The sequence below is a fragment of the Nelumbo lutea genome, chromosome 8 (genome assembly GCF_056320005.1).
Source record: "Nelumbo lutea isolate HS-2025 chromosome 8, American lotus-T2T, whole genome shotgun sequence".
NCBI classification, from domain to species: domain Eukaryota; kingdom Viridiplantae; phylum Streptophyta; class Magnoliopsida; order Proteales; family Nelumbonaceae; genus Nelumbo; species Nelumbo lutea.
Window position 1 is genome coordinate 23,448,599 of NC_142691.1, and position 23,262 is coordinate 23,471,860.

Sequence of the window (23,262 nt, forward strand, 5' to 3'; positions counted from 1 at the left end):
TTAAAACTGATGTTACAATGTAGGCAAAATTACAAAAAATGCCGTTTAGATTCCCTTTTGCTCATTGAACTTTTATTTTACCTTTTGTTCCATATCATTTCCATACTTTCTTTTAACAAAGAATAAAAGCATTTGAATGGAGCAACAAAAATAAGTGAAAAAAAAAAGAAGAAAATCTGAATATGGGCATTTTTATAATTTTATCCTCACTGTAGCATTAATTTTAACAGAGTTGGACTCAAATGTATATTTCTAAAAATTTAAGGTACAAAATGGTATGGAAAGAGTTTTAACTAATCAAAATTCACTCATAAATTTTGATAAATAACACTTGATTCGCTATCATGATTGGTCAGACGATTTTCCAATATCATGTCTTTTCCATTTCATAGTCAATATATAGTAACAAAAGACAATCCATTTAACTTCTATATTTTGCTTTCTCAAAAATACAAAAAGACAGAAAAGAAAACAAACAATCAGAATTAAGAAGGCAAAAAGGACAACTTAATTGCGGCTTTGGTGCCGGTCGAAGAGACTCCCATGTTTTTGGATCACTGCCGAAGTTTTTGAAGAGAGGATAACAGGATTCATTTCAATCCAAAAGAGGGAATGTACATGAGAGGATTTACAAGAAATCACTTCCCATCCCTCGTTTCGCTAGGCTGGTGGTGCTGATGCTATCACAAGCTTGCAGAGATGTGGGCATCTAACGCTTGAAAAATGCTGAACGGTCTAATCAGAAAATAAATGAATTATGGTCCTGCAAAGATTGCCACCCATCATATTGTTATCAAAATCCATGTTTTTGTATCCAGCCTCAAGAGTTCGAAACATGCCTTCCGTAATTACCAGAAATGTAAACCTAAACCTTATGGATAGATCCTTTTTAATTTGTTAGGCCAACACTCTTGGGAAGGATTTTCCTCTTCTTCTCACCACATCCGCTGCTTCTGGAGATTGGAAAGAAGATACAACAAACCAGAAGAAAATGTTCATCTGAGCAATACCAATAGCATAATTTTATTAGACAAAAACTAGTCAAGAAATTAAAAACGTAGTGACAACCATTTACAGAAAGAAGAGTTGAAAATTTTTAAAAGAATAGAAATGAGATAGAAGAAGTTTTTAAAGCTAGGAGAAATATAAAATTGATCTACATTCAGTCTTTACAGAGATCATTTTGGAAAATGTTCAACCCAGATATCCATATTGATCTTTCTCCTTGCTGCATATACAAGAACCAAACAATTTAAAATAAATGTGATGCTGAAAATAATTTGATTACCATAAAAAATATTTTTCTAATACAATTTTCTCTTCATCTCAAAAGAGGAAAAAGATTCAGCCTTTACAGAAAAAAAAAAAAAAAATAGAATGTTCTATTGAAGAAGGCAAAATAATATATGGTGCAGACTGCGGAGAACAATATATTTTACTTGACAAATTTTCAGTGTGAAATAATTGGAAAGGAAAGAAAGACAATAAGAAAAAAAATAAGCGAATTACAGAGAATTCAGAAGATCACGAACCATACCGTCAGTTGCTTCAATGTTATCATCGGGACTCCCCTGTTCTGCAACAACTATCAAGTCCAGAAGTTGACACTGCGAAGCCCCATCTTGCATTTAGCAACTGTGACCAAGACAATAAAGGGTTCTTTTTGAGAAGGCTCTGATATAGAAGACCGCCGGCGCCGATGTTGTCACATGGTTGCAAAGAGGTCGACGACAAATGTGTGAGTATCCCTTTTGATTTGATATGAGGTGCTTGAATCATTGAATAAGCTAACCAGTGAACCATGATCCCTACGAAACTGACTACTTCTGCTTGACAACAAATTGGCTGATCTTTTCTTCATTATTGCACCGAAGAGAGAAAGGAAACTCTCTCCTAGCAGAAGCAACTGCTATTTACATTGGCTTCACAAACTTGTAGCAATCACTAGAAAACTGATCTCAGAAAATCTTTATAGATGGGATGTGAGCTATCTTGGGCCAATCTCTCCCTACATTCTTTTCTCACGATTCTTGTAGAAGAGGAGAGTTAGAGATAAACAAAAACTTAATTTGGGAGGGGATTCCCCCTTCCGGCAAGGAAGCAAGCCTGGGAACACGGTGAATTATAAGTTTTGTAAGAGAAGTGAGTCCACTGAGCCACATGGGTGGTAGGAATTCTAGACTCTGAAAATTGATGAGCTCTAGATGTGTAAGACTTGTAGGCAGCTGCCATTCCTCCTCCTCCGGGAAGGACTTGAGACCAGAACAATTGCTAATAATCAATGATTGAAGAGAAGTAAGTTTGTGTAGACCAACACTCTTGGGCAGTATTTCGTTCCTTGTCTCACCACATCCACTGATCTCTAGTTCTTTTAGCTTGTTAGTAGGCAACCCCTCATTTGGGAAGGTCATCAAGCGGGGAAATTAATAGATTTTCAAGTAATAAAGAGAAGTGAAGTTGTACAATTGTTCAGGTAGGGATTCAAGTTCCTCACATACTGCTATTTCTAAGCTTTCCAAAGAAGGGAAGGGAGTGAACGCTGCCAATGCTCTAAGCTTGGGGCAGTTGTATATACTAAGCCTATTTAAATTAGGAAGCTGTTGTCCTTGGGCAAATGCTGATGAGGATGAAATTTGAGGGCTTGTAAAAATTGCTGTCAATTCCTTGCAATTCATTATGCTTAAGGTTTTCAAAGCAGGATACCGGTAGAAAGGGAGCCCCTTGAGCTTGGGACAGGAGGAAATATTGAAAAACTGAAGGCAGGGGAATAACACTTCTTTATCTTTCACCTGGCGGATTTCTATTCCTCCTCCTGACCACCATTCTCCTTCACAGATGTCCATTCCACTTATTCTGAGAAGGCGTAATTTTCTAAGAGGAGGAAGGAGGTTGCATCTACATCTGTCCAGTTCTAATTTCCATAAATTGGACATCTCTGCCATCCAATTAGGGAGTCTTTCACCATAATACCCCTTGATAGTGAGTTCCCTTAACTTCATATTTGCTGGTTTGAGACACTATTATTTTCTCAGCCATAGATCTCTCTCCCATTCCCCTGAAATCATTATCCATACTAATGTTAACTTCTGGGGATCTTGATAGTTCTTGAAATTAACATCATCTTTATTGACATTTACAACAACATTCTCTAATCCTGAAATGATAATGTTTTCTGCCCTGATGCACCTGCAACGCAACTTCAATTCTTCAACTCCGTTCTTTCTTCCATTTCCAGGTGCAACTCTGTATCTATAGGTATTGATTTTGACAATTTGAATGTCAACAAGTTGATTGTCAAGGCTGCTGCTGATGTTTTCAGGCAATTCCTTAATATAATCCAAGCCCTCAAGTAGCAATATTTGTAAATGGTAGAGGCTACAAACTGATTGAGGTAACCTTCCAATTTTAGTGTAGGAGAGGTCCAAGAACCTTAGCAGTTTTAAGTTACCAATTGAATCTGGCAACTTTTTGATAGAAAGATTGCGCAAGCACAACACACGCAAGAATCTCCATGTTTCAAATAAAATGTCAAGCTTTTCTAGTAAGTGTGGGATCCTCACAATAGATTTCCCTGATGATACTTCTAACTTCTCCACACTCGACAGTCCACCTAGCAGAAATGTGCGTGAACTCTTAACTTTGTACAAGGCATCAAATAATTTTTCATGCTTATAATACTTGCTTTCAGAAAATATTGACAAATGACGAGCCTTCATAAGATTAGGAATATTCCACAACTTATCATCATTCTCATCATGTGGTTCTTCTATTCTAAAACATGCATCCTTGGAAATAAATTGTGCTAAATCGTGAATCATGTCATGCATCACAAACGTCAGTTCTTCATTGAAGCATGACCTCTCATGAAATTGATGAAAAAATGACCTGAAACATAGCTCATCAAAATACTCCCTTCCTATGTCTTCCATTTGTCTATTTCGCATAGGATGTATAAATCCTTCCCCCATCCACAACAAAACCAATTCCTCCTTTTTAAACAGGTAGTCTTTGGGGAAGATAGAACAATAAGCAAAACACCGCTTTAGATGCGGTGGGAGATGTAGATAGCTCAACCTCAGGGCTGGCATTATGCCATCTTTATCCAATTCCCATATTTCACTCGTCAAAACATATTCCCACTCCCTCTCTTCAATTTTAGAATGCAAGAGGCCTCCAAGTGACTTTACTGCAAGAGGCACACCTTTGCATTTGTTTACAATTTTCTTCCCGATTTCTTTTAGATTTGGATGTGCATTCAAGGTGATATCATCTAGAAACGCAGACTTCCTAAATATTGACCAACAAAACTCATTTTCCAAGCCATTGAGACGGTGAATAGGAAGATACTCTTTCACTTCGTGTTGTTACTATAATTCTACTTCCTTTTTCCCCATTTGTGAAAGGAACTCGTAAGATATCCCAGGCATATGGGTCTTCGTTCCAAACATCATCCAGAACAATTAAAAATCTTTTCTTATTCAGTGTGTCCTTAAGTAGACATTGGAGTGGATCAAGGTCGCTGAGTGACTCTGCATCCCTAGTAGCAGATTCAAGAATAGCCTTTGTTATCTTGACAGTATCAACTTCTTCAGACACACAAACCCACGCTCTGAGCTTAAAATGTTTCTCTACGTTCTCATCATTGAATATAGACTGAGCAAGCGTAGTTTTACCTAGCCCACCCATACCAACTATGGGAAGCACTTCAAAATTCTTTTTATTATCAATATCATCCGCCATCAACAGCCTAGCAATTATCTTAGCTTTATCAGTCTCTCGACCGTAAAAGCAAGATTCGTCCAAAAGGGAACTTGTTCGTGGCCTTCTTACCATTTCGTTAATCATCCTCCCTTCTACGTGGACCACTTTCAGACCTAATATGGTCATTATATTTTTAAGTTTCTCCAGCCTTTCGTTGATATTCTTTACCCCAGATTCTATTTGATGTTTGATTTCAGAGGGGATGGAGAAACATACCTGGTATTGTTCGACATAGATTGCATACTCATCCAATATGTCTTCAGTATCATAAACCAGATGGTTGAGTTCATTTAACCATTTCTTCAGTGCCTCCTTTTTCCTCTGTTGTGTCTTCTTGTTTATCTGTTGTTCGGCATCCACCAGCACAGTCTCGATCATCAGCAACGTTTCCTCTAGTTTTTCGAGATCTGCATCAATTCCCCAATTGGGTGAGGAATCTTTAATAATTGGGCTATCCAATTTGTCGAACAGCACTTTAAAAGAAGCTGATAGAATTGGTTCTCCCTGTTCAACAGCCATGATCTTGTTTCGAACTCTAATAAAAGGAAATAAGCGACTCAAGGAAAAAGCAGAGATTATTTTGCAAGTGAAGCTCCAATAGATTAAAGCTTCAGTTGATGATACAAGTTAACAATGCGGTCCCCTTACCTCCTTCCACATCAGGAAGGAGAAAAAGTGGCTCTCTTATCTTTTAATTTGTATGAGAGCCACCAGTTTTTCCTTACCCTTTTTATCCTGTAAGGTTGTTACATATTAACCTTGTTCTTTGGTAATATACTCCAAGGTGGGTCACCATCCATGTAACTTCACAAGCTAGATATTCTGCAGTCAGAAATTGTTGGCCATGAGAAAAGGTTGTACTACCAAAGCAATTAGCAAATTAGTAACAAATAAAGTAAAGTGTTTGGAGTATTTCTTTTTGTAATTTCTACTTGCGTTTTGTATTTCTATTTTTAGATGTGTAAATTGGGCCATCCTGGGCCGGCATGGCAGGGCATGGCCTCCATGTAGCCCGTCTTTCTCTCCTTTAGTATATTTTGGGGTGTCAACCCGGTATAGTTCATGGTCTAAGTCTACACGGGCCTGTGCCATGCTACAGGCCGAGCTGGTTCGCGAGTCAACCCTTGTGCCAGGCTAAGTCATAGATCGGTCCAAGTCATGTTTTTTTTTTAATTTTTGAAAAAATGATGAAATTTTAATATAAATTAAAAAATATATCCAAAAAATTAAAAGAATCTTAAAATTTTATTTTATATGAATTTTGATATATACAATTGTTTGTATATGCAATAATAATATGAAATAATATAATAAAATTGAAAAATAAAATTATGTATATTAATATATTATATAATTATTATATATAATATAATATATACATACATATTATACATATATGAGTCATGCTGAGATGTGTAGGCATGCGGAACGCGGGTTGCAAGGCCCACTCGGTCATGACATGACATGCCAGCCCATGGACCTGAAACTCTAGGCCTAACACGGCCTGCAATCTGTTGTGTCAGGCTGTGGATGACACAACCCGATTTACACCTCTATGCCTTTGGTATGTACAAGTGATAAAAGTTAAATCTAAACATTCGTTTGGTTCATAGCTAGTTAGAATGAAATCAAAATCCCTTGGAATTAGAATCGGAATCGTCTATTCCCATAATCCATTTGGTTTAAGATAGGAATTGGAATCGGAATTGAAATAAACTAGAATGGGATTTCATTCCCAAGGTAGGGGGAGGAAGTGGCCATTCCCTCAAAAGGGCAATGCCATTCCAACAGGAATGAGAATGGAATTCTAATTCCACCCAACCAAACACTTGGAGTTAGAATCAGAATTTAAACCAAATGGGCCCTAAATGTCATATATAAAATACTTATATCTACAAGTACATATTATGTGCTTTTGTTGTATAAAACATAATAGCAATATAAGATAATTCAACACAGGTCCTTTTTTACCTAGCAACAACCCAAGACATGACAACATCCATTGTCAAATTGCAATCCAGACCTCTTATCCACAACCACAAGAGGATTCTATAGCTGTACATTGGGAACATCTCCCCATGAATAGTAACATGCACTACAAGAAATTTGGTCTAAGTCGGCAGTTGTTGGCTTAGGCCTTAAGACCTCCCGCTTTGATCTAAGGTGACAGTCTTCAGTCCGCCCCCTAAACCTTTGTCAGCTTAGATGCAAAAGACCGCTGCCTTAGGTGGCCGATTCAAATTGCTCATAGCATTAATCAAGCGGCAGTTTAGACCGCTGGCATAGATACCAAAAGACCGCCACCTTAGATTTCTGTCAAACTCCCTCATGTTCTTAGGTGGCAGTCCGAACCGCCGGCTTATATGTTAAATGACCGTCGTCTTATGTGTTATTTGTGGCTAAACCGGCGGTTTCATGACCGCTGGCTTAGATATTTTTTTTTCATTTTTTAATTTTACTAGGTTAATTCTAACATTTTTTTGTCATGTTGATAGCTAAGTCGACAGACATGACCGTCGACATATACTATTTTTTTCAAAAAAAATGCATATACCCACTAAATTGCAACATTTTTGCGGTACCATTTTTTATTGATTTAGCATTTTCATACATGTTTAATATAGCAAAACCATTTGATAAAATTCAATTTAAAATGAAATCTATTAATTCAAAGATTATATATTAAAATATCCAAAAGACATTGTTCAAATACAATATCCAGTTGACATATAAATACTACAAGAACTTAAAAAAATTAATCAAATTCTCTAATAATGTAGCACATCTTCCAATGCAAATCCATTTAACATATTGGTTGAACCTGCAAATCAAAACATATAAACATTAGAATTATGTTCAAGTATTTTAACTATAAAGATAGGAATAGTAACTAAAATCTACATGGGCTGAATTCTAAGCAATTAATTGGAATATCAATAGTAGTTCAAAATATTCTATGGCATCCATAAGGGAATACTAGCATTGCATCACTTATAATTGGAATTCGAGTAGTAACCGTAAAACATGGTTTTAAATTTGAGTAGTTCAAAACATAATTTGGTATAGGAACTGTAAAAGATTTTTTTTTTTTAAAAAGAGAAAGACAAAAAATTCTAGTAAAACAACATGAGAAGGTTATGATTTTACTTATTTTCGATCTATTTTTGATATGCACACTTCTAGAACCCTTGAAGCTAATAAAGACATCAAATCATTCAATTGAATAGAACCCAAGAAATTGAATTGAAGGGCCTTCTTACAAAGCAACCTTGTTTACTTCATTTTACATTCACCCAACAATGATAAAAGCATTCAAAGACAAGCTAATATTGTTTCATGGTTTAACTTAGCAACTACTTGTTAGATTTCAGAACTTCCTGAAGCACTCCTTCATTACCTAGCATTAATGATGTTCCAACTGGATTAAATTAAGCAGACATCCATGAATATGTATTGCAGTATATATGAATATCAAGGAATAGTTGGATAAACAATGATATAACCTATCCCAGCACAATTCAACAAGGCCTGCTCCAATTATATGAGATTGGCTGCATGAATGTTCCATTCTATCAAGGACTATATCATTAATTGCCATATGTTTGAAATTAAATTGAAAATAAATTATTTAGGCCTGATTCCAATTATTTAGGCTTGGGACTGAAAATGAAAGACAAGCTCAATATTATTAGAATGAATTTACTACATAGTCATGCCAATTGTCAAGTTTTGACTCCTTATATTTAGGCCACAAGTTGCATGAGAATTGAAAGCTTTGGTTCAGGTCCAGATAATTTGGAAATAAACTTTGAATATCATGTCATTTTTGTCTCTCATGATTCTGGAATTATGTTAATATTTATCTATTACACTAAAAATAGTGTTGATGCTCAAGCAAATTTGAAACAAACTGTTAAAGATAGTTAAAATGTTTAAAATGTCAGCTTTAATTACTTCGTTAGATAGGTTAAATCTTTTCATTTCAATTTTTTTGGAAAAGTAGCAATAAAGTACTCTCACTTTTTTTGATATATAAAGTACTCCCTCTTTTCTATCAATGGAAATAAAAGAAGATGCATTAAGAAAACTTCTTCAAAAGATCATAATAAAACTTGAAATGTTAAAAGGGCCTGACATAGCCCTACGTATGTTGATGGATTTAGCTTGGAAAAAAGAAAATACAGGGCCTTAGCACACCTAACTGACGCACTGTTTGGAGTCCTTCCCAATTATTTGTTTTGTTTCCCAGTTGGTGGTGTCAATAGAACTCCAAGTTCTTGCTGCAACAATCAAATGAAGGTAAGCCAAAGCATGCCATCATTTGATTTATAAACATGTATAATCATTACTAATAAGAAAACATGGATAACTTATCTCATCTTGCAGATAAAAAAACTAACAACATTAATGACGTAGCTACAGGAAATTTGCCAAAGGTAAGACATTTGATTGTATGCTGCTATAAAGAAAGAGTACTCATACGGTTAGTGTTTTAAGGTTGATATCTTTCCTTAGGTTTTAGAAAATCCTATTGAGCACCTCTTCTTTTGATTTCTGCCTTCCTTAAAAAATTCTCAAATTTCTTTCACCCCATACTGCCTAGAAAACAGTCTCACGGGGAGGATGCTTCATGCTATTTTTCCAGCCTCGCTAAGGCCTCTTAGGAACCAAGCCTCTAGAAAGCCCTTCACATCCTTTGGGAAACAAAAATTAACTCCAAAAATCTCTAGCAATCTTGTCCAAACCTAGTAAGTGAGATCACAATGCAGTAATAAATGATTAGTACTTTCCACATTTCCATTATAGAATGTGCATTCCAGATCTGTCACTTCTAAACCTCTTCTAGATAAATTCTCCTTGGTTAAAATCTTATCCAGCACTGCAGACCAAAAAGCTAGTTTAGATGGAACATGCCTGATTCAGATCCTATTGCTTGGAAAGTGAGAGGAAGAAGAAAGATACACTTTTGTCCAATTTCTCCATTTCACCCCAAAATTCATCCTCCTCAACATGTAATCAAGGAAGTTCCAATTTACATGGTCATATGCCTTCTCCATGTCTACTTTGCGTAACAGTCCTGCATGACCACTTTTCTTCCTTGAATCTATTAATTCATTTGCTATGAGAACTCCATCAACTATTAGTCTTTCCCCCACGAAAGCACCTTAGGTTTTAGAAATCAAGCTTGAAATCACTTATGCCATCCTATTAGCCAAGATCTTAGCTAATATCTTGTAGACATTGGTTAAGAGGTTGATTGGTTTGAAATATTAACTTTACTGCACCTTTCTTCTTTGAAATTAGGGTGGTGAAAGTGTGACCAAGACTTCTTTCGAGAACACCTTTTTCATGGAATTTCTTAACCACCTCCATTACATCGTGTTTCATGAAACCCCAACACTTCTTATAGCATAAGAGTATGAAACCATCGGGCCTCGGGGCCTTATCACCCTTCAACCCTTTTACCACCTCCCACACTTCTTCCTCTACAAAAGGGCTTCTCCAAATCTCTAGCTTGCTCAGCTGAAAGGGACTCAAACTGCAACCCATCCAGCACTACTCTAGACCTCCATTCTTCCTTGTACAAGTCCTCATAGAATTATGCAATATGACCTTTGATTTGTCTTCCCTCTTCTATTTCCACCCCCCTAAACCTCTATCTTTTTTATTGTTTTCTCCCTTTTGGTGCTTGACAATTTGTGGAAAAAATTTGTGTTGTTGTCTCCATCTTTCAATCCACAATACAAAGCTAGATTAGTTGTCAAAGGCTACCGTCAGAAAAAGGGAATTGACTTTGAGGAGATTTTCTCGCCTGTTGTCAAAATGTCTTCTACCCGAGTTGTTTTTGGTTTGGCAGCCAGTCTTGATTTAGAGGTTGAGCAGATTTATGTAAAAACTGCTTTCTTTCACGGTGATTTGGAGGAGGAAATTTACATGGAGAAACCAGAAGGTTTCGTGGTGAAGGGTAAAGAAGACTATGTCTGCAGATTAAAGAAAAGTCAATATGGGTTGAAACAAGCCCCGATGCAATGGTACAAGAAGTTTGAGTCTGTTATGATCCAGTAGGGATTCAAAAAGACTACCTCAACCATTGTGTTTTTGTGCAGAAGTTTTCTGATAATGACTTCATCTATGTTGATGATATGTTGATTGTTGGTCATAATTGTTCTAGAATTGACAAGTTGAAAAAGGAGCTTAGTAAGTCTTTTGCAATGAAAGACTTGGGACCAGCAAGACATATACTTGGCATGCAGATTACTCGTGACAGAGAGGCCAAGAAGTTGTGGTTATCTCAAGAGAAGTATATTGAGAAAATACTTCAACGGTTTCATATGGATAAAGCTAAAGTGGTAAGTACACCTCTTGTTTTACACTTTAAGCTTAGTACTAGACAAGCTCCTTCTAGTGATAAAGAAAAAGAAGACATGCAATGTATTCCTTATGCATCTGCAGTAGGAAGTTTAATGTATGCAATGGTTTGCACAAGACCTAATATAGCTCATGCAGTTGGTGTTGTTAGTCATTTTCTATCCAATCTAGGTAGATAACATTGGATTGTTGTAAAGTGGATATTGAGATATATCTCCGGGGTACTTCTAGTTTAAAACTCTATTTTGGAATTGGGAAACCTATTCTTTGCAGTTATACATATTCAGACATGGCTGGGGATGTCGATTCTAGAAAGTCTGCTTCTGGCTATTTGATTACCTTTGCAAGGGGAGCTATGGCCTGGCAGTCTAGGTTGTAGAAGTGTGTTGCATTGTCTACGACTGAGGCTGAGTTCATTGCTGTTACTGAAGCATGTAAGGAGTTGCTGTGGATGAAAAAGTTTGTGCATGAACTTGGTTTCACTCAACAGAGGTATGTCTTATATTGTGATAGTCAGAGTGCTATCCATCTTGGCAGGAATCGTACTTTTCACGGTAGATCTAAACATATTGATGTGCGGTATCATTGGATACGGGATGTTCTAGACTCTAAGTTGATAGAACTTGAAAAGATTCATACAGATGATAATGGTTGAGACATGTTGACAAAGAATCTGCCGAGGGGAAAGTTTGAAGCTTGTCGTTTGATTGCCGGTTTGGCATTTGCCTCCACTTGAGTCGGAGGGGGAGTTTGTTGTGGATCCTCCTCAAGTGGGGGCCCACAATCCTTTAATATAAAAAGAAAAAAAAAACACCTCGTTATTTTATCTCTATCGACGAAACCGCCAAATTGACTGAGATAAAATTTTTGGATAGGCGACTGTCATTTTTTTCCTTTCTGCGAACGGAAAGAAAACCCTCATCTTCTCTGCTTGTTCGACATTCGGTCCCAACCTTCACCGATTGCCGCTCCAGCGTCACCGCAGTAGTAACAGTCACCGCCGGCCGCCACAGGCAGTAGCCAACGACGCCAGCCGCATCTTCAACCTTCAACGAGAGAAGATTTTTGCTCACTGTCTTCATCAAAATAGGTAATCATTTGTGCTCGTTTCTGATGATTTTTCAGTATATTATTCTTGACATCATGGACTTTAATCTGTATGGTCAGATTTTTGTTTCTTCGTCTCTTTTGATTGGGCTGTTTGTACCCTATTGCGGGACAAGGTCCCTTGGTTTTTACTTCACATTGAGGAAGTTTTCCATGTGTCAGAATATTTTTGGTGTATTCCCAACAATTTGTTCGATTTGTTTTGGAGGTGAGGTCTCGTATTCTGCGTTGATTATGCAGTAGTTGTTTTTGCTTTTGAAAACAAAACCATTCACATTGTCGAATACCACCTTTATTAACTGAAGTTTAACAAATTTTATATTGCATTCTACCTAATGGTTCAACGTTCTATATACCAATCCACCATGTCAGAATTAGGCGATGCATTTTATAAACTAGTGAACTGTTGTCACACATCCTCCATTAGAGTGTCCCAGCTCCTTTAAAATTCTCTTCATCCAGACTCCTTGACAAGCACAAATTGCAACTTCCACAAACTCAGCTTCTGTGGTTGATAAAGTCACAATAGGCTGCTTTTTTGAACACCATGCAAGAACACCTAAACTCATTAAAAACACATACCCAGATGTACTCTTCCTATCATCCATATCTCTAGCATAGTCGCTATCTATAAATGCCAATAACTCACCATCTCCTCCTTTCTTATAATGCATTCCACAGTTCACAGTCCCTTTTAAGTATCGAAGTGCTCTCTTAGTTGCTTGTAGATGAATTTCCATTGGTTTTGCCATATATCTACTTATGAAACAAGTAACAAACATCATGTCAGGTCTCGTGCCAGTGAGATACATTAAACTCTCCACCAACTGCTTGTAGTACGTCTCATCAACAGGGACTCCATCTCCATCTTTGCTCACTTTGAAACCTGAAACTATTGGATAGCCCACCAAAATACTTTCCATCATACCAAACCTTCTAAAAACCTCCAAAGCATATTTCCTTTGGCATATATAAATACCATCAGACTTTTGTAGCACCTCGATCCCAAGAAAAAACCTCATCTTCCCCAAACCAGACATATCAAACTCTCCTAACATTGAGTTTTTAAATTTAGACATCATGACTTCATCATCACCAGTAAAAATTAATCATCAACATAAACACTTACAATGATAATTTTTCCTTCTTTGCTTCTCTTTGTGAATAATGTCTGCTCGCTATCGCACCTCTGAAACCCTTCACCAATGAAATGTGCTTCGATTCGACTAAACCAAGCTCGTGGAGCTTGTTTTAATCCATACAAGGCTTTGTGTAACTTGTAAACCAAATGCTCAATGCCTTTTTTTTCATACCCTCTTGGCTGCTCCACATAAACATCTTCATTCAGCTCACCATGGAGAAAAGCTGACTTGACATCCAGCTGAAAAATCTTCCAATCCTTCTGTGCGGCTAGAGCAATAATCATCCTTACAGTATCCATCCTTGCCACTGGTGCAAAAACTTTTGTGTAGTCTACTCCATGCTTTTGAGAGTACCCTTTAGCAACCAAATGAGCTTTGTGCTTATCAATCTTTCCATGCTCATTGTATTTGGTTTTGTAAACCCACTTCACTCCAATTTTTTGGCTCCAGCTGGCAGCTCAGTGAGTGTCCATGTTTTGTTTTTCACGAAGGATTTGATTTCACTATCCATGGCCAATCTCCAATTTGCCCTCTTCACAGCTTCCTCAAAATACAATGGATCAGTTGATACCACTAGTGCCATATGAGCTTCATCCTCAGATAGACCTTCTCCACTATCATAATCACCCATCAACGTAGGAGGTTGCCTCTCTTGAGGTTGCCTCAATTCCCTCACTCTCTCTTCACCCTCACTAGGACCATCTTCCTCTTCTCTAACTCCCTCATCACTAGTCTCTCTTATCTCTCCATCAGAATCATCTCCATTCCCATTTTCACTCACCCCTTCTTCATTCTCACCCCATTCTAAGTCTACTACTATTTGTTTTTCATAACTCACATCCTAATCCATTGCTTCCCTTCTTGGAAAATTACATCTCTACTCACAACCCTCTTAGCAACAGGATCAAATAGCCTATAACCTTTTGACTCCTCACTAACTCCCAATAGTACACAAGTAATGCTTCTACTATCAAGTTTAGTCCTCCTTGCTTCTGGAACATGGACGTGTGCTATGCAACCAAAGACCCGAAAATGATCTACTGAGGGTTTCACTCCACTCCAAGCCTCCTTTGGTGTAACATCCTTGACAGCCAATGTAAGACACCTGTTTAGGACATAGATAGCCCAGTTCACTACCTCTGGCTAAAAGGTCTTGGGAATGTTCTTGTTAGATAGCATTGAACGAACCATGTTCATCACGGTTCTATTCTTCCTTTCGGCTACACCGTTCTGTTGTGGAGTATAAGCGGTGGTCAACTGTCTCTTAATCCCACTTTGTTTGTAGAAATCATTGAACTCGTTTGAATTGAATTCTCCTCCTCTATTAGTGCGCAAACACTTAACAGACAACCCTATTTCTTTCTCAACCATAGTCTTAAAGCATTTAAAAGAATTTAAAGCCCCTGACTTTTCTACCAAAAAATACACCCAAGGCTTTTCTACTATAATCATCAATGAATAACAAAATGTACCTCTTGTTGCTATTAGATGTAGGAGTGATCGGACCACAAATATCTGCATGAATAAGTTCCAACTTATGAGTTGCTCTCCAAGTACTCCTCTTTGGGATAGGATCACGATGTTTTTTACTGCTGGTGCAATCAGTGCATGTCACACTTGAGGCAGAGAGTTGAGGAAGTCCATGTACCATGTTCTTGTTCAGCAAGGTTCTCAAACCCTTGTAGCTCAGATGCCCATACCTCCGATGCCAAAGATGAGACAAGTTTTGATCAGATGTATTTGAGAAGGAGCTTGAGACTGAGTCAACAAGATAAACATCCTATTGGCACTCATGTTGGTTTGAATGATCAAACCCTTCTCTGGATGAAATATCTTGCACATCCCTCCCTTGATCAAAATAGCCAAGCCTTCTTCTTGCAACTGCCCTATACTCAAGAGATTATTTCTCAACTCTGGAATATAGTATACCTCAACAACATGATTGACTCCATTCAACAACAGATTCACACTTCCCTTTCCCATCGCACTCATCTTAGTGTTGTTCCCCAATTTCACCGAATGCCGAAATTTTTCATCAAGTTCACTGAACATAGCTCGATCACCGCACATGTGATTAGAACACCCTGAATCAACGAACCATGCATCTTCTCTTTTGGAATCATACAACTCCACATAAGACATCAGAAGCAATTCATCTTCCTCATCAAGCTCTGCATAGTTTGCTTCTTTGTTCCCAAAAGGACTTTCATACTGAAAATGTCCAAGATTATGGCATCGGCAACACTCCACAGTTTCCTTGTTGAAACCTGCTCGACCTCTCCCTCGTCCTCTTCCTCTGTAGGAACCACGACCATGACCTCTTCCTCCTTCATATGTCACTTTCAAGGCCTGCTCCTCACCATTGTGCCTCTGGAATTTCTGTTCATGTACTATTAATGAGCTTTGTAACTCATCAACAGTGAGAGCATCAATGTCCTTTGACTCCTCAATAGAACAAACAACATAGTTGAACTTCTCAGTTAAAGAACGTAGATTTTTCTCCACCACTCCACCCTAGAGAAATACTCTGTCACTCCTTCACCGGACCTCATCTCAAGAGTTTCAAATTCTCTGCGGAGAGCTTGAAGATGAGACATCTTGACCCTTACATTCCCTTCGAAATTTTTCTTCATGGCATCCCATATTTCTTTGGCAGTATCCTTCTTGAGAATGGTGTTGAGAACTATGCGGTCGATGGCCTGGAAGAGATAGTTCTTCACTTTTAGGTCCTTCAGCTTCATCTCATCATTCTTCTTTCGCTGTGCATCTATCTGCAATAATCCACTTGTTGGCTCAACATAGCCAGGCTCCACCAGCTCCCAATATTCCTTAGATCGTAGGAAATTTTCCATCAGCATGCTCCAATGGTCATAGTGACCATCAAAGCGAGGAATGGCTGGCTGTATAAAACTCCCTTCAGTAGTCATCTTCTGTGCTACTGCAAGAACTTCAAAGACTGCTGCTTTGATTTTGTCAGGCCCAGTGGAAGCTCTGATACCAGATTGTTGGGATCTTTAATCTAATATGAAAGCTAAAAATAAGAACACAACAAACTGGGTTGAATGACTAAATTTTATTAACAATAATCTTGGCTTAAATAGCCATTCAATACACGATTGGAAAGCAACCCACTTTAGCGAGAATAAAGCTAAGTGGTAACAGAGACTTGGAACAATTCAAATACAGGTAGTTATCCCTAAAGACTAGGACTTTCTTGGAACAATTCAAATACATGTAGTTATCCCTAAAGACTAGGACTTTCCTAAAAACCAGGAAATTATTCTAACAAAAAAACTGCAGTAAACTCCTTCAATATTGATACATTAGCTGGGTAGTCTTAGCGGAGATGTGAATTCGAGTCTCACTTTCCGTTAGTACCTACCTTGAAGAGTTAATTAGTGTGTTGTGTTAAAATACCAAACTTAAAATGATCAAAATTTCCCTTGAAACCATCTAATGGAAAAAGAATAATTGGGCACTTTTGTCTTTCTCTTTTGATCATTTTAAATACAATAAGGCGGTTACAGATTAAATCTGAATTTGATCCATAATCTGACAAAATAATATGATGCAAATGCGGATCTAGGGATTTCATAATTGGATATAGATGCAGATGCTATTAGGTCTAATTCTACTGCCCGCATTATGTGTGGGCTTGGTGTAAATTTGAACTAGACCAAGCTTATTAGAAAATAATGACTTGAGCCTGGAAATTTGTAGGTGTAGTCAAGCTGGGTTAAGTTATAAATGATCATCCTTAAGTAAAAGTAATCTTATAACATGCACAAGTATAAATTTATTTGCATTGCAACCAAACACATCCTTAAGTAAATAATTAAGTAATCTTATATATTACCATCCTCATGCATTTTTTGAAGAGTGACCTTGGAAAGTACAATTGGAAATTGGGAAGTGCGACAAACAGAAATATTTATTCTTCTACTCATAGAACAAATAAAAGTTCAATCCAAGAAAAGCATACGTGACAACTTTTTAATTTCCCAACACCCCAAAACATCATGTTTCCAAAATTAACATATCAAACTTGAGCTAGATTTTCATACAACAAAAACATAGTTGAAATTATTAATTAAAACTTCTGCACACGGAACCTGATGCTACATCTTATTCATCAGCACACTCAATCTGTAAATTACAAACAACAATTCACCAAGTGGATACTTCAGATGTCGAATTCAAATCTATGACTTATTCCATTGCACCATGTCGTTCTCACATGATTTGCTGTAGATGAAGAAAGACATGTTTCCTTGGAAAGTAAAAACATTAATCCAGCATATCGATCTTTCTCCTTGCTTCACATTCAACAAGGCACAAAAGTTAATGTGGTATTAAAGATTATTTGGTTACCAAATACCATTGAAAACTAAATTTTCTTTAGGGTGTGTTTGGTTTGATAGAAAATGAAAGAGAGAAGTATAAAGTTGAGGGGATGTTATTAAGAAATTTCACAAAATTGGCTTAGAACTTTTCCTTGGGAATTCTACAGAATTACTTAAACAACTTTCTCTCAACTTCCTGTTTCTATTTACTGATAAACTAATTGGAGCCTTAAAGCACTATTCAAGAATATATATAGTGTAGTATGTAAATGAAAACAAATGAAGTTATAAGAATTAGGAAGACGAAGAAGCATACTGTTGCTTTAGTGTTTGTCTCAGCGCCGGAAATTGTTGGGACGTTGTTGAAGCACTGTAGTATACTCCTGTCGTAAATTGGGACAGCGAAATATGTCATTTGTCTCAAGGGTTGAGATCCTTTCAGGATTTATACTTGTTCTCAATTCCTCGCAATCGGATATTCTCAACGTTCTTAGATCAGGAAAATCACAGGGAGGTAGCCCCTTGAGCTTGGGACAGTTGGAAATCTGAAGATTGACAAGCTTGAGGAATAATTGTTCACTTGTTGAGGATCCTTCACCATTGTCCATATCTTCTTCTAAGGACCATTCTCCTTCCCAATTATCCAAGCTACTTATAATCAGATGCTTGAGCGAGGGTAGCTTTCCAAGAGGTGGGAGGACCTTACATCTACAATGGTCCAGTTCTAGTCTCTCGAGATTGGACATCTCTGCCATCCATCTAGGCAGTCTTTCACCATAATACCCCTTGATCTTGAGAATACGTAGGTTTGTAGGAGCTGGTTGAAGATATTCCATTATTGCTTTGGCCACATCTCTATCCCTGGTGGTTTCCCATTCTAATGTCAACGTTTCAAGCTGTTGATTGTTCTTGAAATTGTTGATGTACTGGCTGACATCTGCATTGCTGACCACAACATTGTCTAGTCCTGATATGGTAATAGAATTACATCCCATGATGCACCCCCACAACTTCAAATGGCCGACTCCATTGCGTCTTCTATTTTCTTGTGGAATTCTGCATTTATTGCTCAGTATCTTGACAAGTCGAATGTTAACAAGGCTGCTGCCTATGTTCATCGGTAATTCCAACTCTAAGCCCTCTAGTAACAATATTTCTAACTGGTAGAGGCTAGAAATTGATATTGGTAGCTTTCTAATTCCAGTGTAGGAGAGGTCCAGGTATCTTAAGAGTTTCAAATTACCGATCAAATCAGACAAGCCATTATTACCGAAGTATAGATTGCGCAAACACAACACACGTAAGCATCTCCATGCATCAAATAAACGGTCAAGGTTTGTTACAACGCATGGAATCTCTACCCTATAGTCGGAAGGTCCACGTAGTAGAAATGTGCGTGGAGGCCTAACTTGGAACAAGGCGTCCAATCTTTCTGCCGTGTAATCATTTCTGTTAAGAAATAATGACAAATAACGAGCCCTTGTACCAATGTTGTTCCACAATTTATCATTATGGTGTTGTTCCATTCTCAAATAGACATCCTTTAAAATAGATTGTGCAAGATCGTGGATGAGGTCGTGCATCACAAACATTGGTTCATCACTTCTATTTAAACGCTCAGACTTTTTGAAAAGTGACCTATGACATAGCTCATCAAAATAGTCCCTGCTGATGTCCATTTGTCTATTTTCTCGGGGAAGTATAAAACCCTCCCCTATATGCCTGCAGTACGGTTGAACTATGACCATCTCCCAGCGCTTCTGAAAAAATGCTTTTTTATGGTTCAATATGCCCTAAAGACATTTTTTGAGAAGGCGGAGTTGGTATAGCTATGGATAGGGGAGGGTTTTATACTTCCCCGAGGAAATAGACAAATGGAAGACATCAGCAGGGACTATTTTGATGAGCTATGTCTTAGGTCATTTTTCAAAAAGTCTGAGCGTTTAAATAGAAGTGGTGAACCAATGTTTGTGATGCACGACCTCATCCACGATTTTGCACAATCTATTTTAAAGGATGTCTATTTGAGAATGGAACAACACGATAATGATAAATTGTGGAACAACATTGGTACAAGGGCTCGTTATTTGTCATTATTTCTTAACAGAGATCATAACACGGTAGAAAGATTGGACGCCTTGTTCCAAGTTAGGCCTCCACGCACATTTCTACTACGTGGACCTTCCGTCTATAGGGTAGAGATTCCATGCGTTGTAACAAACCTTGATCGTTTATTTGATGCATGGAGATGCTTACGTGTGTTGTGTTTGCGCAATCTATACTTCGGTAATAAAGGCTTGTCTGATTTGATCGGTAATTTGAAACTCTTAAGATACCTGGACCTCTCCTACACTGGAATTAGAAAGCTACCAATATCAATTTCTAGCCTCTACCAGTTAGAAATATTGTTACTAGAGGGCTTAGAGTTGGAATTACCGGTGAGCATAGGCAGCAGCCTTGTTAACATTCGACTTGTCAAGATACTGAGCTATAAATGCAGAATTCCACAAGAAAATAGAAGACGGAATGGAGTCGGCCATTTGAAGTTGTGGGGGTGCATCATGGGATGTAATTCTATTACCATATCAGGACTAGATAATGTTGTGGTCAGCAATGCAGATGTCAGCCAGTACATCAACAATTTCAAGAACAATCAACAGCTTGAAACGTTGACATTAGAATGGTAAACCACCAGGGATAGAGATGTGGCCAAAGCAATAATGGAATATCTTCAACCAGCTCCTACAAACCTACGTATTCTCAAGATCAAGGGGTATTATGGTGAAAGACTGCCTAGATGGATGGCAGAGATGTCCAATCTCGAGAGACTAGAACTGGACCATTGTAGATGTAAGGTCCTCCCACCTCTTGGAAAGCTACCCTCGCTCAAGCATCTGATAATAAGTAGCTTGGATAATTGGGAAGGAGAATGGTCCTTAGAAGAAGATATGGACAATGGTGAAGGATCCTCAACAAGTGAACAATTATTCCTCAAGCTTGTCAATCTTCAGATTTCCAACTGTCCCAAGCTCAAGGGGCTACCTCCCTGTGATTTTCCTGATCTAAGAACGTTGAGAATATCCGATTGCGAGGAATTGAGAACAAGTATAAATCCTGAAAGGATCTCAACCCTTGAGACAAATGATATATTTCGCTGTCCCAATTTACGACAGGAGTATACTACAGTGCTTCAACAACGTCCCAACAATTTCCGGCGCTGAGACAAACACTAAAGCAGCAGTTTGCTTCTTCGTCTTCCTAATTCTTATAACTTCGTTTGTTTTCATTTATCGTCTTTACTCCATTCACTTAAAGGTTACAGATTGTTATTTATTTATTTTTTGTCTGTTATCTTGTCAAAAAATTCATTTAGATACTACACTATATATTCTTGAATCTCCAAATTATTTTTCCCGGAAATATTTTATTATTCTAATTGTTTTAATGATAGGATATGCATATCATTATTTTTTCCCAAAATAAATGCCTTCTCTTCTTTCCTTTTTTTATTCTGAGTAAAATGAATAGTGCTTTAAGGCTCCAATTAGTTTATCAGTAAATAGAAACAGGAAGTTGAGAAAAAGTTGGTTAAGTAATTCTGTAGAATTCCCAAGGAAAAGTTCTAAGCCAATTTTGTGAAATTTCTTAATAACATTCCCTCAACTTTATACTTCTCTCTTTCATTTTCTATCAAACCAAACACACCCTAAAGAAAATTTAGTTTTCAATGGTATTTGGTAACCAAATAATCTTTAATACCACATTAACTTTTGTGCCTTGTTGAATGTGAAGCAAGGAGAAAGATCGATATGCTGGATTAATGTTTTTACTTTCCAAGGAAACATGTCTTTCTTCATCTACAGAAAATCATGTGAGAACGACATGGTGCAATGGAATAAGTCATAGATTTGAATTCGACATCTGAAGTATCCACTTGGTGAATTGTTGTTTGTAATTTACAGATTGAGTGTGCTGATGAATAAGATGTAACATCAGGTTTCGTGTGCAGAAGTTTTAACTAATAATTTCAACTATGTTTTTGTTTTATGAAAAACTAGCTCAAGTTTGATATGTTAATTATGGAAACGTTTGTCATGTATGCTTTTCTTGGAATGATCTTTTATTTGTTCTATGAGTAGAAGAATAAATATTCCTGTTTGCCGCACTTCCCAATTTCCAATTGTACTTTCTAAGCTCACTCTTCAAAAAATGCATGAGAATGGTAATATAATTTTTAAATGGGATGTGTTTGGTTGCAATGCAAATAAATTTATATTTATGCAAAACCATGGTAGTGCAAATGAATTGAGTATAAATTCTGACCTATTTTTGTTTTAAATTTTAGCTTTCTGATTGGTTGCAGTAATAATGAAGTAAATTAAGACATGAAGCAGAATAACATAAAATCCAATATAAAATTAAACAAAAATTTGCATTTTTTACATTTACACTCCCATGCATTTGTACTAGTACAAATAAATTTGCACTGCAACCAAACACAACCATAAGTACAAAAGAATCCTCACTCCATTTCCTACTCATTTCGTTAGCAATAGCATCCAATTACCATTTCTCTACCTACTTGCATGATTTAATAGACTTTGAAAGTTGAAACTTGTGGATGCACAAATTGCACCAAGTCCTTGTCGGCTTTGACAGCTCGGACAAAGGCTAGTGAGGTCAGTAGGCTGGTTTTGCAAAAGAAGAACACATCAGAGAGGCCGGGGGGATGACCTGGGCGAGGGATCTCTAATGGTCAAGTTAGTACTGAACTGCTTGATGGAGTGAGAGTTGGTAGGTAAAGATTCGGAGCAGAGAGCAAGAGAGTGAGTAATATAAGCGTACCATTAGAGGGAAAAGAGTCACGCTTATATAGGCTGCGGTATCCGGTCAAAGAACATCCGACATATTTGGAGGGGATAGGCCTTATCCTCCCGATACTTATGGAGTACTATCGCACAACGTCTCATTGACCTTTACTCTCGATTCCCTGAGAATCAGGAGGAATTGGGCTCATCACTACTAAGTGGGTAGCATGTCGCCGTGCTGATGCATTTCAGAGGCACTAAGTGAAGCGGGCGGATAAGGAAGAATGCACAACGTAGGTTGTTTCCATTGAGGTTGGCTAATTCCCCAACTTATTAGTTGACCAGGTCGGAGAGGTAGGTCAATACTCGGAGTACTTAGGTTCATGCCCTTGGGGCAATCTGACTTGGATTGTGGTTAGGCTATTTCTTAAATTGCAATCAAGTGAGGTCCGATTCCTGGAGGGCGGCATGAGCCAATGTACTCAGACGAGGTCCACCCACATCGGACGTTGAGGTGTCATAAAAAATTTTGGGTCTATCATGTGGCAACCCATAATTAGAGGGCCAAATTACTCTTCATTAAAACTCAATCTATGATGTGATAAATACTAGAACTGAACTTGGGCAAGCCCAATCCATATCCAACCGTACACAACATTTTGCGTTTGGTGATATAATAATGCATTTATAATCCATCCTTTTCTTTTTACACCCAAGCCCTAAGCCACATTT

The 23,262-nt window shown here is 37.6% G+C and overlaps 1 protein-coding gene and 2 pseudogenes across 3 annotated transcripts; all 3 read right to left on the reverse strand.

Annotated features, from left to right (window-relative positions):
* Nucleotides 1-360: 360 nt before the first annotated feature.
* On the reverse strand, nt 361-5,410 carry LOC148843355 (putative disease resistance protein RGA3; annotated as a pseudogene). The gene is made up of 2 exons (XR_016102900.1): nt 1,538-5,410; nt 361-999 (listed from the first exon to the last, which is right to left on the reverse strand). The product of XR_016102900.1 is annotated as a putative disease resistance protein RGA3 (transcript).
* A 1,990-nt stretch (nt 5,411-7,400) lies between these two features.
* On the reverse strand, nt 7,401-16,098 carry LOC148843356 (uncharacterized; annotated as a pseudogene). The gene is made up of 3 exons (XR_016102901.1): nt 14,852-16,098; nt 8,959-9,041; nt 7,401-7,582 (listed from the first exon to the last, which is right to left on the reverse strand). The product of XR_016102901.1 is annotated as an uncharacterized LOC148843356 (transcript).
* Nucleotides 16,099-18,057: 1,959 nt separating this feature from the next.
* Nucleotides 18,058-19,401, reverse strand: LOC148843357 (putative disease resistance protein At3g14460). Its single transcript, XM_088959401.1, has one exon. It carries the CDS (start codon nt 19,399-19,401, stop codon nt 18,058-18,060), a length of 1,344 nt encoding a protein of 447 aa, XP_088815527.1.
* Between the last annotated feature and the right edge of the window lie 3,861 nt (nt 19,402-23,262).

Excerpts from the sequence above, each read along its gene's own strand:
- LOC148843357 (XM_088959401.1), bottom strand. The coding sequence starts at position 19,401 with ATGGACATCAGCAGGGACTATTTTGATGAGCTATGTCATAGGTCACTT.